The sequence below is a fragment of the Mytilus trossulus genome, chromosome 7, assembly GCF_036588685.1.
Source record: "Mytilus trossulus isolate FHL-02 chromosome 7, PNRI_Mtr1.1.1.hap1, whole genome shotgun sequence".
Taxonomy (NCBI): Eukaryota; Metazoa; Mollusca; class Bivalvia; order Mytilida; family Mytilidae; genus Mytilus; species Mytilus trossulus.
In genome coordinates this window covers 15042167-15061152 of record NC_086379.1, presented here as the reverse complement: position 1 = coordinate 15061152, position 18986 = coordinate 15042167, and the positions used below count along the sequence as shown (strand labels likewise).

The window sequence follows — 18986 nt, the reverse complement described above, 5'->3', positions numbered from 1 at the left end:
GATAATCTATTCCTGAGGTAGAAAAGCCTTAGTATTTCAAAGAAAACGCATTGAATTTAACCAGCTGCATTGCAACACATGACAGATTCATAGATGTTACAGACTTTGAACAGACTAAAAAATACGGCTGATTGATAACTTGGCGCAAATAATAAATTCATGCGAATTCGAGCGGCCAATCAGTCCATATAACGCTATATTGAAGTGACACACCCTTTTAATTAAATGCAAAGGAAAAAAAATTAAATAAAAGTACTCTTTCTATAAGGATACTGTTGCACCGTATTGTATTTTTTTCGTCACAAGTACATCTAATTTTTTCCAATGTGAAAATATAAACTCAATGTAGTAAGACTATTGTCGTGGCTAAATGACTCTTAACTGACACGATTTGAATTGTCCAACCCATTAACAGACTGTATTCCCCTAATACATTAAAATGTGGTATAACTCAACTAATATAACAATTATGAAATATTTAACAATGACAATTATTTTTTTAGAACCAAAGTACTATTTTGTGTCCTTAAAATCATATCTAAAAATGTTGTTTAGCCTTTTATCCAAAATTTTGCTATGCGTAAAAGCATAAAAAAACACATACTTGCACGACGCCTTTTCGTTTTACTTAAAATCGCGCAGGCTATGCATTTTGTTTACTGATGGAAAATGTTCTATGATAGATATCATTTTGTCAGACACTTTTCTTTTTTTGATGTGATTCTCATAATATGCCAAAAATCTGTATATTTAACAGAGTTTAACATTGAATTGTGAGTTTTACTCTTAACAGACGTATAACCAACCCGATTAACAGACCCACCGCCGATATAGCCGCATACTCAATATAGATTAACCGACCTATCTCTCGGTTAGCCGAGTGTCGGCCGTGAACCTATAAGTCAGACATATAAAACATATCAGAACATGTTCACGTGTTGCCTTTCTTTTTAAAAACGACTTCCGGTTTTTTTAATGAATAGTTGAGTTAGTTGCTCTCCCCGGTCCACTAAAACCCTTTGAATCGAAAGAGCAAAGAATAATGAATCTTTTAAACTATGGGAAATTCATCAAGTATCAGTGAATCTGAAGACGCACCAGAAACAACAAAAGTAATTATTTTTTACTATTTATCGAAAAATAGGTTAAAGTGCAACGCATTGTTCAGTTTTAATTGATCACTTTTGATTGATGTTGACCATTTGTTGTCTTGTTGAGCAGGGTTATTATTCATATTCATTGCCTAAATTCTTTATTCCTTGTTCCTGTTCGATTAAGGTCCCTTAACATATAATTTTATCCATTTTAATAAGTCACACTGAGTATTTGTATAGAAATTTGTTATAACCAGAAGTTATTTTACAAATGTACATTTTGTACACTAGGAAGTGCAATAAACTCTATTTAAGTTTCTTGATGATCGCTTTCTAAAGTTTTTCCTCCCTCAGCCCTCTACTGAAAAACCTCTATTTTCGACCGCTTGACCCAAACAGGAAGTTGTTTAAACATGATAAATGACTGTTTTACCCGGATTAGACTAAATAGCGATAAGGTTTATATCCAGGTGTGTTGATAAGTTGTTATCCTAAGGCTATTTTTTCTGTAGACTTAGCTTTCATTTTTTATTACCATGCATTGTCAAGCTTGGTAACTCATAATTGTTTGTCAGTAACTAAATGTACCATGCTGTCCCATACTGAACCTTCTGACCTTGTTTGTTTACATTTAATTTTCAATGGCATTAAAATCACGTGATGTCAGTTCGTTATACCCAATCAAATTGCTCTACTGTCAATTAGGGTATTTTTAGTCTACGGCAATGACGATATTTCTTTGTGGGATATTGCTTTAAAATAGTTTGGAATAATTTTGGGTTTTATTCATGAAACAGAAAAATTCTTTTTTTGCCATACCTTTTGACATCAGAGGAATTTTGTATGAATATTTACTTCCAGTCATGATGGTCAGAATATCGATCTTTTTATAATGAATAAAAAGAAAATTCTATGAAAAATAAATTTTAATTGTTTTTTATTAACGAACTCTATATTCTTGTACAAAATTAAGGCATGGACATCGTTTTTTCATATAGTTTTCCTTTCATCTTGGTTTGGCTTTTTTTCGCGGGAAAATCATGAAAGATGTAAGTAGCATGACATTTTCAATTTCCTAAAAATAGGATTTGCTTGACCTGTATTGCCTGCCACAAGATTGATGACGCTGAATGAAATGTACACAAAGCAATGGAGGCCGGAAGTGGAATTTTTGTGAAGTTCTAGAATGTTTATAGACATTCGAAAGTCAGGATTGAAACAGGCATTAGAAAATTGGCATTTTTTGCCAATAATTGAGAACAACAATGAAAACTTATCTTAAGAAATGGTTTTTTATTCAAAAGTGCAGAAAAAATGTATTCTGCACTGTTTTACTACGCCGGAAGTAGCGCAGTGACGTCAATGCGGAGTTTCCCCATGTGTTAAGTTCAAACACAAAAACCTAACGAACTGACAAGATAAACGATTTTAGACTACGGTAGGATATATAAAGAAAACACCTTATCACTATTTTGAAATCTGTCCCGATCATTTGCCGATTACCTGTGCCGTTCAAACTTTTGACGTCATAAACATCACTTTTCCATTGTCTTTAAGGTCACTAGGTCACCAGGGACTCTTAATTAAAATTGATATAATTATTTGATTACTTGTCAAAATGAAGTTTTTATCATCATAATCATGCTTTTTTCAAAAATATATATTTGAAAGTATGGGTCACCTAACTTTTTTTCAGGCTACAGGTTGTGCAAAGCTGTCAGATTTTGTACAGATTGTGCATGGAAAATCAAATTTTGTTTGCTGAAAAGAAAATGTACCATCAGAACTTTAATATAAAATGTGAGAAGATTGCTCTCATGAAATGCTTTTAGATAAGAAAATAAAAAATGGGGTCACTGAACCTGTTTTCTTGCTACATATCAAAATAGGTAATATAAACTCATAACACTTTTTATTATAAATTTTATCTGAGATATCTCCCCTTATTTGGCAAAGTTGGATAAAAATCTAATCAAACACAAACAAGGTGTTTTTGAGAAATTACAGCTGTAAAACACACAATTTTATATATTTTAAATTTCAAATTTCTTTTACATAATTATATATACATTACTTACAACTTTCAAAATTTGCACATTTTATCCAATATTTTGGTGTCACCTGATTATTTTACCGTGATAAAGTCAGTATAAAAAATAAAAGTCCTTTATTCTATATTTACAAGTACAGAACCATACTTCTTGTACTACTTATAGTGCGGTGACAGAAGTGTAAAAAGTCGTCTAGATAGCGAGTTTAATCTCCCCGAATAACACACGGCTAAAAATGGTCTTAACTTGAAGACAAATGTTTCTTCTTTACTTTTTGCCCTGTCGTCAGAAGTTTGTATGGTCACATTTTTCTAAAAAGTCGTTTTAATGACTAGTAGTATATTGAAATATTTCAACCCCCCTTTTTCAAAATGAAAATTTGAACATATTTGTTTACAATTAATTGATATATTTTTTTCTTAAGTTATTATCATATGTCGAACTATTATGTTCAGTATTTTTTTTTTTTTTAATTCTATAATTTTACTTAATTTTGACTGTTGAAAATTGAGGTAATTTTATTTGCAAATTCAGACACAAACTTTAGTTTATTCTTTATAGTAGTATCAAAAACTATCCAATAATATTTTAACCATAAAGTACTTTATAAAACAAGTTACTGATAAAAATTTCGGACCCTAAATATGAAAAGGCCTTTAGATATCATAGGAAAAAGATTTGACTACAAAACTTAAATTTCAACACGGAACTTGATCAATTCTCTTCCATTACGTTTTTTGTATTATTAAACCTTATGGTCAATAATTACTCTCAACTGATATATGAAATTGCTACATTTTTCGCTATTATATACAAATATTTTCAATTACGTGCACTAGTATATGGTACATAGTTTGTTTGTATATGTTTATATTCTATTTTTTTGTTATAAAACATCAAATATATACTTTGTCAGAAAATTGTTACTGTAAAACACTAAATAATTGACGGATAGTTTCAGTTAAAATTCTGCGACATGTACGATTCGTCAAGTCCGTTGAAACTTGCCCCTTCTAGTCCTAAGAAAAGACGAAAGTCGTCAAATTTTATGCATTGCTTAATATGCCAAAAACCATCGACTGAACGTTTGAGTCAATTCACAAGTATAGGTAAGTCAACTTTTGTTTCTGCAATGAATAAAAGATTGGATGAGGTGTACAGCAGGGTTCTAGATGAATTTGGTTCATTTGATACTTGCGCATTTGAAGAAATGCAGGCAGTTTACCATCGATCCTGCTATAAAAGTTACACAAGTAAACATAATTGTTCCCCCTTTAAGAGTGATGAAGCTACTTGTCTGACATACAATGACGACAGACAATTATCAGACTGTTGCCCCTCAGTTTCTGGGGTTTGTACGCGTTCGAGAATGCAACCGTTCGACTGGAGCTCTTGTATTTTTTGTTGCAAGAAAACCTTTAAGAAAGATCGAAAACTACGCAAGTTTCAATCAGATGAGCGTATTAAGAATGTTTTATCCGTGGCGCAAAGCAATGACGATGATTTAAAAGTTGAAATTATTTCCCATCAATCTTTTAAACTTCAAGCACTTTATCATTCTGGTTGCATTACAAAATATTTGCTGAAAACGAAAATACATTTTTTGTACAAAAATCTGAACCCGTTGAAGTAGAAATCTCACATCACGATACTGCTTTTACAAATTTTATATTGGCTATTGACAATGATTTAATGGTGGAGAAAAAAGCATTCCTCATGACAACGTTACTTGATAAATACAGATCTTTCCTTCCTCCTAATTCTAATCTAAAATATTCTACTTGGAAGTTGCAGTCTAAACTCATTGAATTTTATAGGAACTCAGTTGTCTTACAAACACAACAGGGTCAGGGTAAGTCTAACATCATATTCAGTAGCAACATAACTATTGGAGATGCCATATCAGCTGCTAGCCAATTAAAAACTGACCTCAAAATCTCAGAAATGCAGGCATCAATGTCAACTTTAATAGACCCAAATAACGAACAGATATTGCATTCCGCCGCAAGTATATTAAGGAAAGACATCGAAACTCTGCAGATTTCCACAGACGAGTACCCAACTTCGGATGAATTGTCTCTTCCTTCTTCAATGCAGTCAATGCCTTCGTCTTTATTGAAATTCATTTCATGGTTACTTGACGATACTGCATACAACCAAGCATATTCACAAGAAGTGGCACCCGATAAATTGCGTAAATGCTTGGCGATTGTCGAGTCTATTGTTTCTGTGGCCAAAAACAGTTTTACTCCTTTTCATTTAGGATTGGCCTTACAAGTGTACCATGAGTTTGGTTCGAAACACCTTGTTGAAACATTGAACGCAAATGGATTTTGTGCTTCGTATAGTGAAGTTCGACGGTATCTGACAAGTGTTGCCAATCATGAAATTGAGCGAATCCAAGATGGTGTGTACGTTCCCTATAATGTTTCCCATGTTGCAAATGGTGGAGGTCTTGTTCAAGAAGGCGCCGATAACATAGATTTAAATACGGAAACAATAGATGGAAAAAACACATTTCATTCAATGGCACGGGCAGTTTTCCAAGTCAGTAATTCCAAAGAATCGTCCATGGAACCAATTAAGATAAAACGTGGTAATGAGAGATCTTTGACACTGACCGAGGATGCCATGTCCATGATGAATTGTGTTATTTTCCATAAACCAAAAAATAGAACAGAACCACCCCGAGTTCCTAATGCATATGGAAAAATTTCACTTTGCGCCACAGATAGAACAAATTCACATGATATGTTATGGGTGCTATTGAGATCTTTGTCTAGAGGTGTACTTGAATTACCTTTTGCATTGCCATCTGACACTCCCCAGCTTCCTTTCTGGAGTGGGTACAATAGCACTCTTTCAGAAGTTAGGACAGAATATTCAGTTGTTTCATACCCACCCATAATTGACTCAAAGCCAAGTGATATGTCTACAGTATTTACTACCATGAAAAAATGCTTGGACATGACCAAGTCTATGGGACAAGATCATGCTATCCAGACATTTGACCAACAACTGTATGCAATTGCTCAGCAAGTAAAGTGGGCTTTGCCAACAACATTTGACTGCCATGTCATACGAATGGGTGGATTTCACACATTATCGTGTTTTATTGCTGCAATTGGTAAATTATGGGGCGATGGTGGTCTTCGTGATTTGTTAGTTGATTCATCTGTGTATGCTGCTGCAACTGAGAATCAGATGTTATGCGGGAAACAGTTTAACCGTGCAGTAAGAGGCCTTACATTAGTTTACGAGGCAATTTGCTCTTTGTGGTTTGGAGCATTCTTTCGTTGGCTTAATGATAAGATTGAAAAACTTCCGGAAAATACATTGACCCTTTTTTCCACGTTTATGTCAATGTTTCAGGCAGGGAAAACTGTAGAAGCCAAACATTTTGCTGAGGTGAAAGTTTTTTTTGAAACAAACATTTTGCCTTTGACTGAAGAGTTCCGGATTTGGGGTTGTGAAAATTCCCCCACATTTTTGTTCTGGAACATGTTTTTGGAAGCCATTGAAATACTTCTACAAAATGTAAGATCAGAAAGAGAGGGAAATTGGTCCCTTCACTTAAGCTCTACTGCTGCAATGTTGCCCTATATATATGTTACAAATAGGATCAACTACTCAAGATGGCTACCTGTCTACCTGCTTGATATGTTATATCATGACCACTAGATGTAGAATTAGCATTTCAACGAGGTGAGTTTTCGATACGCCAGAAGCCTGGAAAGTTCAACGGAGTATGGAGTGACATGGCAACTGAAAAATCTGTCATTAAAGATTCTAAAGGTTGTGGTGGCATCAGTGGCATAACACGACAAAAGCCAGCCCTGATGAGATGGTCTTTAACTCGACATGTGCTTGCAGACTTTACGTCAGAAATGAAAACTCGGTCTGGTTGCATCAATGACAAAAGCGTTGACCATGATGAGATTAAGCCAACAGCTTTGATTCGAGATGAAGAACAAGTTCAGAAAATTTTAGACCATGTTCTAGAAAAAATGACTGACCCGTTTGCCACAGAACTCCATCCACCATCACTAATAAACATTTCTACTGGAATGCACGCTTCAAAAGACATACAGGCCTCTTTGACGTCAGCTGTTAATGATGGTAACACAATGGCAAAATCATTTATTGACGGGGCTTTTTGTGAAGGTAAGGTTCGTAGTTTCTTTGGTTCTATCCCTCGGTCAAAGTTAAAATCATTTGAAGACCTAACGAAAAAAACAAAATTGAAATGTAGAAGTGGTGAAATTTTGAATCTTCATATCAATCCTGAACTCGTGTTCCGTCGAGCTTTGGTGTTAGCAAATAGTCGAGATGACGTCACTGTTGAAAAGGTGTTGTCATTTCCGATTGGACCAATCCCTACAGCCCTTTTTCATGATGATGGAACCATGAGAAAATCATGTAAAGCCGATCTTTGCCATCAACTCGAAAACGAGACGTCATATTGTCACTCTCTCCCTGACTTCGATAAATCGCTTACCGTTTTGATAAGGGATGGTATGGCTCTTATCCAGTGTATCAATGCTAAAAATTTGAAAACTTTTGGTGACATTGGGACAGAGATCGTTCAATCTCAGCTCCGCGGCTTTTCAAAAGCATCTTCCGTTGTTGATGTCTTTGACAGATATGACGTCAAACTTTCTATCAAAGCCGCGGAACGTGATGGTAGATCACACTTTACAGCAAAGGTTTTCCAAATAATTGAAGGTCGATCCCTTCCAGACTGGAAAAAGTTTTTATCTTCTAACGAAAATAAGCAAGCATTGCTCCGGTTTCTTGGTAGCTTTATAGTTGGTTACCATACAAAAAATCCTAATGCACTAGTAAATAATAATGAACTTACGTTAGCTGGAACTTTTTCCGATCCTCAAATCGTAAGACGCATTTGTAATAAAACTGTCAAAGACTGCGTTGATCTTTACAGTACGCATGAAGAAGCTGATACTCGTATGATTTTGCACGCAATCTATGCTGATAAACAGTTTGGTAGTGGTAACTTGAAAGGCAGGATCATAGTGAAATCCCCTGACACGGATGTTATAGTTCTTTGTGTCCACTACTTTTCTTCTATGAAAAACACAACAGAACTATGGTTTGAAACAGGAACTGTAACGAGCACCAAAGATGCAAGACGTTTTATACCTATACATGAACTATGCAATTCTTTGAATTCCATCGTTAGTCAATGTTTACCTGCAGTGCATGCAATTTCAGGATGTGACACCACATCGGCAATGTTTGGTATAGGTAAAAAAACGGTTTTCAAAGTTCTGAAGCAGGTGTGTTGTGATGTGTCTGATTTAGTAAACCTGGCAAACTGTGATGTTGAGGAATCTGTTTCAGTTGCAAGAAAGTTCGTTGCTATGCTGTATGACCAAAAGGGTAAATTCAAAAACCTTCATAGTGACCTTAATAAAATGCGTGTAAAACTAGCGACAACTAAAGATGCGTCTCTGGCCAAGCTTCCCCCCTGTGAATCAACATTTACACAACATTTGCTTCGAGCATCCTTGCAGACAAGCATATGGATGTCATCGCACCTCTTAGATCTCCGTTAAATTTTGGATGGATTGATAAGGATGGTTTGAAGCCTGTGTTTTTCGAGGGACAAATGTCCTCGGACTTCCTACAAGACCTTGTTTGTACTTGTAAAGGAAAATCTGTATGCTCAAAAGAATGTGTTTGCTTTGAGCAGAACCTTTCATGTACAGACCTGTGTCCATGCCAGGCAAGTGAAATGTGTAAGAATATTAATACGCGTCTTGTGAATCTTGCTGAAAATGAAGATGACGGAGATAACGCATAAATGTGTTGCTTGTTGCACTAGCTGGTACACAAAGTTTCAAGTTCTAGGAGGGTTGGCGTGCCTCCAAAATAATTAATCCCCGCCACATTCTGTATGTGTCTGTCTCAAGACCTGAGCCTGGTATGCAGTGGTTGTTGTTTCTTGATATATGCTATATTTGTGTGTGTTTTCTTAATTTATTTTGTTAATATATAAGAATGTTACATCATTCGTATACATTTGTTATTTTGGAAATTGAAGACAAAGCAGTATAGTTTTTAATCATTGTTGAAGGTGACACATAAGTATTAACTAATGTGTCAGATGGTTATTTTGGAGAGGAGTCTCGTTAACATACATACCAAATCTTATTTTTTATATAGAATACCTTTGAAGATTGTGGTACGTTGCCAAGGAAAAAAGGGGGGTTACAGATACCAGAAAGATAATGTAATAGACAAGAACAAGAGAATAATACACAGCAGATAATACTATGAAAGCCACAATAATTGTGGAAGAACAGAAGCAACATTACAAGTATTCCTTTGAAATAACAAAACCATCCGAAAAAATCAATTTGAGGTCATATTTGACTGTAGTGTATTATTGCTTTGCTTTGATACCACACCCTATATGATAGTTTAAAAAATAATTTGGAAGTACTGTCCTTCATGACTCTTGATTTTAATCTGAAATTGAGAATATTTATAAAGCTACGGTGCTCTAAAGATTTCATGAGTTGAAAACTGGATTTTTGCAGTTTTGTCAATAAAACGTCGTTTACGGACATTTTTTATGAAAAAAAGTGTTATGATTAATGTTTGTGTATAATAACAAACATTCCTAAAGCTAAAACAGTATCGTTTGTATTGAGGTAGAGATTAGAAATAGAAATAAATGTCAAAATTGAAACCCTTCAAAATTTTCACAGATTGGTGCATATGACCTTTGACCTCAATTAAAAAAAATTGTGACCATATGAAGTATTGACGACAGGCATAATGTTATAGCACAAGGTTTCCTCTTTCGAATGATATATTATATAGGTGTGTGTTCGGTGGGGAGATTAAAGTCAAAAAAATCTACCTTCAGTCACCGCACTATTATGGGAGGATCATGATGACCAACTTATTAAATTTTGATTTCCAAATATATTTTGTGTAGAATAAAATCCAAATTTTTTACCCTTCCCTCAACATGTACAATGTATTGGAAGAAGTGATGCCTACATTTAAGTCACATGGTGATAGAAGTTACTGACATGCCAGCTCCAGACCTCAATTAAACTGATTTCAAGATTAAGTGTTCATCATGTGAATATCAAGTATGATCCCTCTTGTTAGGGGTTTAGTATTATACTATCATAATATATATGAGAAGAACATAACCCGTATTATGCCAATTACTGGTTTTAGAATACATGTGTTTATTTCCGATGCAAAGACCCTATAAGTGAATCAATATTAAAGCCAAAATATGTAATCTTTAATGACCTTACAACATTATCGTAACTATATCCCTTCTAAATAAGTCTGTTTAAAGGTTTTGTTAACTCATGAGGTGAATGGCAACATTTTTGTGATTTGTATAGAATGTTACCATAAAAAATTGGATGTGAAATACCTGAGCGTATAAGATGTCTGCATGTTGAATTATATTTACGAATGGTGTCCTTGTACTGATGATAAAATTTAGTAAATGTTTTGAATAGTTTGTGATATTTAAATTCATGGTGTAATAATTTTTCAGTAATACACAAATTTCTCTTGCTAAAATCTAATACTTTGTTACTAACACGAACGAATCTTACAAGTTGAGAAATATAAACACCTCAAGATGGTGACAAGGGAACATACATGCATCATCTAAAAATGGATAATAATGATAGGAATTGAAAAATCATCTCTTTTATCATAAATTTTGGTATTGAGTTTCCCGTTAATGATATAGATATCAAGATCGAGGAAAAGGCGCTGTTAGTCCCCATTGGAATTCCTATTACTTGATGGTTAACGGAATCCCCAAGGCGAACAAAAATGTTATCTATCAAAAATTCAAGGGCAGTTATCAATGGTTATAGAATCCAAGCATGTTTAATTGACATAGTTCTTTTGTTTGTTAATTGTTTCTAAAAAATTACCATATATGTATTTGCATTCTGACTTTATAAATGCCCTTTTAGTTAGATGTGAATTATTTCTTAGTAAGAACATGAGAATAAAGTAGTATACAACATGTATAGGGTAGAAAATAAAACTTTGAACAGATTCAAAATCACCAATATAAGCATGCAATTTATCAAGTACTTCCAACAAATTTTTGACACTTGACACTTCAAAAGTAATTAGGTTTTTGATTGTGCCAAGTTACCTAGAAAGAAGAATAGACAATTTAGTACAATGGCTTGAAGATAAAATAAATCTATATTTGTAAGGTGTTTTATGTAGCTTCGGATGCCAGTACATATACGCATGACATGACATAGTTGGAACTTTCACTGTACAATTGTATTTGGTACCGCTTGTAAATAAGTAGCTTAAAGTTTATGTTTGTAACAGATGTTGTTTTACGAAAATGAAGTCAGTTGGAATGTTGATGAATTCATGATTTCCTATTGCAGATCCTAGCTCAATGTAAAATTTACGTCAAAAACAATAATGATGTTATTAGCAGCTTTATCAGCTATAACAAAAACAAATTCCTTGGCGAGTTCTTTTAATTTATGTTTGATACTAGAAATGGGTTTTTATTGTTGTTATTAAAAGTAAAATGTTCTTTATAACTATTTACATTTTGCATTGTAAACTCTATAAAAAAAAGTATAAATCATAAATTTGAGTATGTTAATATCCATGATATCTTTACTATGTTTCTCCTTGTATTTCTATTCCAGATGGATGAAAATTCAGATTCTGAAGATACAGGTTTGTTATAATATAAGTATTGGTCAATAGTGTGAAGTTCTCAGTATTAAACAAATATTATCTTTGAAGACCACTCTCTGAAAAGGAGGTTAGAAATTCCTTTCCAAAGAGAAATCTTCAGATCTCTATAATTTCATGTGACCTATACCTGCAGCAGGTCCTATCACCTTGTATATATAGAAAGTGGAAACCCGAGTGAATTTCCTATTGTGACATCCTGAAAAAAGGTGACCATGTCTGATGACGATTCATATAAATCTTTGAAAAGGAAGGAGAAAAATCATTAGAGAAGCAGATTCCACCAATATAACTCGTGTATTATGATATTTCTCTACTCTCAAGAGTTAAATTTATTTTTATTTTAAACGCTCAACAAATGTAACACACTTGATGCAGTGAAGTAATCTATAATTCGCAAATTTACTTCAAATTCCGCCAGACCGTGAGATCAATTGTGCTGCGTTCAAATTTTTAAAAATTTATTCTCTTATTTGAATTAAAAAGAAAAAAATCATATAATTAATGACTTTTTGGATAGAAATTGTGGAGATAGCATCTTACTAATGTTATCTCTCCAATTAAATACCAGATATGTTTTCCAGAGTATTTCACTATGTTTTTTTGCAGTTTACATGTATTACATTCTTTCTTAAATGACCCTACATGTTTATTTATTATTCCAAGAAATAAATGGGTAGGGGCTGTTTTTAAAGAAGAAATGAAAACACATATTTATCTGAGTTTAGTTTTCTTATGTAAGACAAAGACCTCAACATACAGTTGAAAGTAAACTATAATACATTTTCAATTATTTATATTTTCAGGTGACAAGGAAACTCCAGCAGTTAGAGATTTAAATGAGTTGTTCGATCACTCAGCATTAAGGAATCTTGTCTCAAAATTCAAGTAGGTTGATTGGGAAAAGTAATAAATGTGTAGTGATGTAGGTGTTTGTAAATTTAACATATGGGTCAAGGTTTGTAATTGATTCCAAATATGAGGTATTGGTAGCCTTTTCCTCAATTCATTTGCTCATATTTTGAAAACTTGGATATATACATGATATATGATGTTTTGTTTTGAAGCTGTGACATTTTATCATTTGTGGTTAAATTCTCAGGGTATGAAGCAAAATTCATATTTTTGTTGAGCCTTCGACTTTAGTCGAAAAAGCAAGACTAAGCGATCCTATATTCCGTCGTCGGCGGCGGCGGCGTCCACAAATATTCACTCTGTGGTTAAAGTTTTTGAAATTTTAATAACTTTCTTAAACTATACTGGATTTCTACCAAACTTGGACAGAAGCTTGTTTATGATCATAAGATAGTATCCAGAAGTAAATTTTGTAAAAATAAAATTCCATTTTTTCTGTATTTTACTTATAAATGGACTTAGTTTTTCTGCGGGGAAACATTACATTCACTCTGTGGTTAAAGTTTTTAAAATTTTAATAACTTTCTTAAACTATCCTGGGTTTGTACCAAACTTGGACAGAAGCTTATTTATGATTATAAGATAGTATCCAGAAGTAAATTTTGTAAAAAAAAAAAATCCATTTTTTCCGTATTTTACTTTTAAATGGACTTAGTTTTTCTGCGGGGAAACATTACATTCACTCTGTGGTTAAAGTTTTTTAAATTTTAATAACTTTCTTAAACTATCCTGGGTTTGTACCAAACTTGGACAGAAGCTTATTTATGATTATAAGATAGTATCCAGAAGTAAATTTTGTAAAAAAATAAATCCATTTTTTCTGTATTTTACTTTTAAATGGACTTAGATTTTCTTCCAGTTAACATTACATACAGTCTGCAGTTAAAGTTTTCAAAACATTTATTAGATTCATTAACTATTTTTAATTTTTACCAAACTTGGACAGAAGCTTCTTACAATCATAAGATAGTATCAAGAGGAATATTTTTATTGATTTTTTACCTCATTTTTGTTGAGCCTGCAATTTACAGCAAAAGTAGGCGAGACACTGGGTTCCACGGAACCCTTACAAATTTTTCCATGTTTAAGCACTTCACTGAAAAGTATTTTGTTTGCAGCCTTTTGATGTAATAATTACAGTTTACACTCAATAGGTATTTTGAAAGTTGTTCTTTGCATACATTTTATAACTCCATAGTTTTAACACCTTTATTCAATAATCTTCTACTCTTCAAATCAATACATATAGTTAAGATCAGTACATGTAACTGGTTTAAAATTGAAACATTTAATATCCATGCTCAGAGATTTTTTGTTTACACAATATTTTAACATTACTCAATTTGAGGTACATTTTGGATATTGACCAAGATATAACTTAAGCTTATTACTGTTTACAGCAGCAATCCTTTTCTTTTCCATTAACATTGTATCTTCTGTTTCAGGGAAGAAATAACAGAGAATGTATTACAGCAGTATAGAACACAGATTCTACGATGGTTGGATGATAAGGATAGTAAACAGGAGGTTTGTTTTACACACTCATATACATGTATGAAAATTCATTAAAACTCACTTACATCATGTACATGGACACATGCAGTGCAGAAAAAAATAGAAGAAAACTGATTTCACTTTTACAGCACACTAGATGGAAGATAAAAATATTTAATAGTTTTTACTTTATGAAGTCTGAGTATTCTGTATCTGTGTAAATTTCTTAGCTGTTCATGTCAGAAATGGAAAAACTTCCAATTGCACTGCGTTATTTTTATACAGACTGTTGCTATAATTCATAATTTGATGAAACTGTTTCAATCTTACACTGAATAAGAAATAAAACTTAAAGAAAAGTAATCTTCCATTTTTAGATTGAATATTTTAGTATTGATGTCTTTGGAACTTTTTCTGAGTTAATTATTGCTTACTATTTTAGGAGACAATATCTATCGCCCAGTTCTGTGATTGGTTGATGACCAAAAGTGTTTCCAGGGATGATGCAATTAAGGTAAGATTATAATATGAACAAAACAGATTTTTAGCTCACCTAGCCTAAAAGGCCATGTGAGCTTTTCTCATCACTTTGCGGCCGTTGTCGTTGTCTGTCGTCGTTAACAATTTTTCAAACATCTTCTCCTCTGATACTACTGGTTGGATTTGAATGAAACTTAGCATGATTGTTCCTTAGTATATCCTGCACAAAAGTGCGCTTCCATTTTTGATCCGTCAAAAAACATGGCCGCCGTTACTTAAAATAGAACATAGGGGTCAAATGCAGTTTTTGGCTTATATCTCAAAAACGAAAGCATTTAGAGGAAATGTGACACGGGGTAAATATGTTCATAAGGTCAATATCTATCAGCCCTGAAATTTTCAGATGAATCAAACAAACCATTGTTGGGTTGCTGCCACTTAATTGGTAATTTTAAGGAAATTTTGCAGTTTTTGGTCATTATCTTGAATATTATTATAGATAAAGATAAACTGTAAACAGCAAAAATGATCAGCAAAGTAAGATCTACAAATAAGTTAATATGACCAAAATTGTCAATTGACACCTTAAGGGGTTATTGTCCTTTAATGACAATTTTTCACAATTTGTTCATCATATTTGCTAACTTTAAAAAATCTTATCCTCTAAAACTACTCAACTAAATTCAACCAAACTTCAACTGAATGATCAGTAGGGTGTATAAAATAAAGTTTGTGCTTTATTTTTTATTTGGTCAAAAAACATGGCCGTCATGGCTAAAAATAGATCACAGGGTAAAATGCAGTTTTTGGCTTATATCTCAAAAACTCCAGCATTTAGAGCAAATAAGACAAGATGTTAAAGTATTTATTAGGTCAAGGTCTACCTGTCCTGTAATTTTCAGCTGAATTGGGTAACTGGTTTTTCAGGTATAATGCCGCTGAATTGATGATTTTAAAGAAATTTTGCCGTTTTTGGTTATTATCTTGAATACTATTATAGATACAGATAAACTGTTTATAGCAAAAATGTTAAGCAAAGTAAGATCTACAAATAAGTCAATTTGACCAAAATTGTCAATTGACCCCTTAAGGAGTAACTGCCCTTTAAAGACTTTTTTCACAATTTGTTCATCATGTTGACTTACTTTTAAAAATCTTCTCCTTTGAAACTGCTGTATCAATTTCAGCCAAACTCAGGCTAAATGAGTTTCAGAGTATCTAGTATAAATTTTATATTTCATTTCCTTGTATGTCAAGAAACATAGCTCCTATGGCTAAAATAGAACATAGGAGAAAATGATTTTTTTTTTTGCTTTTGAAGAAAATAGGACGATTCGAAGAACATTTAAATAAATTGAAAAGCCAAAATAATCATTGATGAGAGATTTAACCAAAAAAATTAAGGTGAGTGATTCAGGCTCTTGAGAGCCTCTTGTTTTGTGCCCCATCTAGGAGCATTTTGTTTTTTTCAGTCTGTGCGTCTGTTTGTTTCTCCGTTCTGGTAACAGTTCATGGTCAAGGTAGTGTGGGGCATCCATGTTCTATGGACACATTCTTGTTGTGCCTGTATCAAATTTAGAGAAAAAATGGAAATAGATTACATATTTCAGATTTTATTTGCTTTTACACTATTTATGTGATTATGATATATGTATTTATAAAAATGTAAAACATTCAACTATATACCTCAAGAAAATGGAATAAATTTGAATATTCATGAATAATAGCTATCCACCTTATTTTGTTGAACCTTTCTAAATGTAGATCTAACTGAGATAAAACATAATAAATAAATTTGGTGTATTTACTGTCTTCTGATTGGTTAAAATTATTAGTTTTATTTTCAATGTTGTCAATTTTTATGGCGACACGCCCACTCTGACCGTGTGTATTCATACGCCAACATGTGTGTATGTTGTTATTGTTAATATAAATAATATTAAAAGTTCTTTGAGCCTTATTTTTGATGAAAATTTATTTATAATGAATGGCAATAGATTATTTTGATTTTATTGAACCATAAAACTAATTTTTGACTCTTCACATTTTACATAATCCGCTTCGCGGATTATTCAATGTGAAGAGTCAAAAATTAGTTTTATGGTTCAATAAATTCAAAATAAATAATAGCCATTCATTAAATAACATTTAAATATTTATCATGGAAAGAGTTTATATGACTTTTAAGAAGTCTGTATCTAAATTATGTGAACAAATTGATAAAAGACCTCAAGAAAAAAATTACATTTTGTAAGTTTTCAGAATTGAAAATTATCTATCTGATATTTAGATTACATTAACTTAAGTTACACAGTACTAAAAAGAACTCTATTTTATTTCTTGCAGCATTATCATAGAGGGACTACTATATTATGCTTTTGATTAATTGTAGACTTTCCAGCAGTTTGACACAGATGGCAGTGGTGTTGTGGAGACTTCAACAATGATAGAAACAGTCAAGTCTATGAGTGGTCCTAACTTACAGGGAGAATTAGGAAGGAGTATTCGTATGATGCAGGCTTGCTCACTTACACCAGGTTAATATCAATATAGCTCTATTTGCTTAATTTTCTTTATATTTTAGGTAACATTGGTAATCAGGAAAAGATAACATAAAGTGCTTTAAAGATAATGCTGCAAGCTTGTTCATAAAATGTATGTAAGTTATAAGAAATTAAAAAAATTGCTGGTTACATCTCTATTCACTGTGATGATATTTCTTTCCTTGTGCAGTTAAATACTGAAAGTTTTAATAATACTGTCTATTTCAGGTTTTGTTGATGTGTATGCTGGAGATAAAAACGCTGTTAAACAACATGCAGAAAAAATACTCAAGGTTTGTAAATTTACTCTCTAACATAGAGTAGAGAAACAATACATACATTACACAAAGACAGCTGATGATGAACTGACATGGAACAGACAATTATTAATGCAGGATTTTAGCACTTTTATAGATACCTTCAAAATCTTTACTAAGGATTGCCTTCAAATTTTTCTAAGCAGTTGTGTGGTTTAGAGATGGCTGTTTACCACTGAATCGAGATATCTGAACTGCGAACAGCCTTTATAGACCCTCAACTAACATGAAAAAGGTCAATCATCATAACATGCAGATGGATGTGAACAATTAATAAACCAATATATGCTTCACCCATGAGAGAGCCATTTTTGAAAAGGATCATCTATTCAGTTTTCAAAAACTGTTTTTTCATGCACATTGCTATATATATGTGCTTTATTAACCAACACTTACTTAAAAATGTTTTTGGAAATTTTTCAGTCTAGTATATGGTATATGTATTATTGTATTTTTTCACAATAAAATTGTAAACAATTATTTACATGCAAACTATTGTATTGAAATGTAGTTGATTTTAATACTGATTTAATATGCTTATAAAATCTGTGTGTACCACTTTTGTTTTCAGTATTTATTACGTAACAGATGCCCGAGTTCCTTTCTACCATTCCCTCTGCTGAATGGCTTCAATAACACAGCCAACATGAGAGCATCGGTTCTCAAACATGTCTTCAAAAATATTAAGGAGAGTGGTAAGTACTGTTGGTTTTGTTCTTTTCATTTACTTTGAATTTAAAATTCATGCTTGTATTTATTAAATGCGAATCTGCAACCTCTTTTAAAATAAAATGATATTGATAAAAGTAGACTATGTTTCATGCCTCTTCCTCTACATTAGAAAGATGTTTTACTTCCCCAGGATGTTGATTCTGTTTGACTTTTTTGAGAAAGAGATATATTTTTTTTTAATAATATTTTGATTAGTGCCTTTGCAAGATTATTGATTTATTAGATTTATTATTGCAACAATAATTTGAAGTTTTAACTGACTGTATTATATTTTGTTGCATATTTTAGGTCCTTCTTTCACTCAAGAAGGTGTATTGGGATCTGGAGAAGAGTTAAGAACAATCAGTCCCTGTCATAGTAATATTGAAGTCTCATCTAATTCATCAGAATCGTACAGGTAAATTTCTCATAATCACAATTGTTTCTTACATTCTTTAAAAAGTAAATTTTAGATAAAGAATATTGTGATATTTTTTCTAAACATGTAAAATTGAGAATGGAAATGGGGAATGTGTCAAAGAGACAACAACCCGACCAAAATAAAAAAACAACAGCAGAAGGTCACCAACAGGTCTTCAATGTAGTGAGAAATTCCCACACCCGGAGGCCTCCTTC

The 18986-nt window shown here is 32.6% G+C and overlaps 1 protein-coding gene across 1 annotated transcript in view; it reads left to right on the top strand.

Moving 5' to 3' along the window:
- The first annotated feature begins 1020 nt into the window (after positions 1–1020).
- The window catches only part of LOC134724675 (zinc finger ZZ-type and EF-hand domain-containing protein 1-like), an 89128-nt gene continuing 71162 nt past the window's right edge, over positions 1021–18986 (top strand). The window contains exons 1-9 of the mRNA XM_063587846.1: positions 1021–1112; positions 11842–11872; positions 12697–12778; positions 14251–14332; positions 14742–14813; positions 17172–17316; positions 17551–17615; positions 18211–18334; positions 18660–18768. Coding sequence (XP_063443916.1) covers positions 1059–1112; positions 11842–11872; positions 12697–12778; positions 14251–14332; positions 14742–14813; positions 17172–17316; positions 17551–17615; positions 18211–18334; positions 18660–18768 — 764 coding nt within the window. The 5' untranslated portion in view covers positions 1021–1058. The remainder of the gene's footprint in view (positions 1113–11841; positions 11873–12696; positions 12779–14250; positions 14333–14741; positions 14814–17171; positions 17317–17550; positions 17616–18210; positions 18335–18659; positions 18769–18986) is intronic.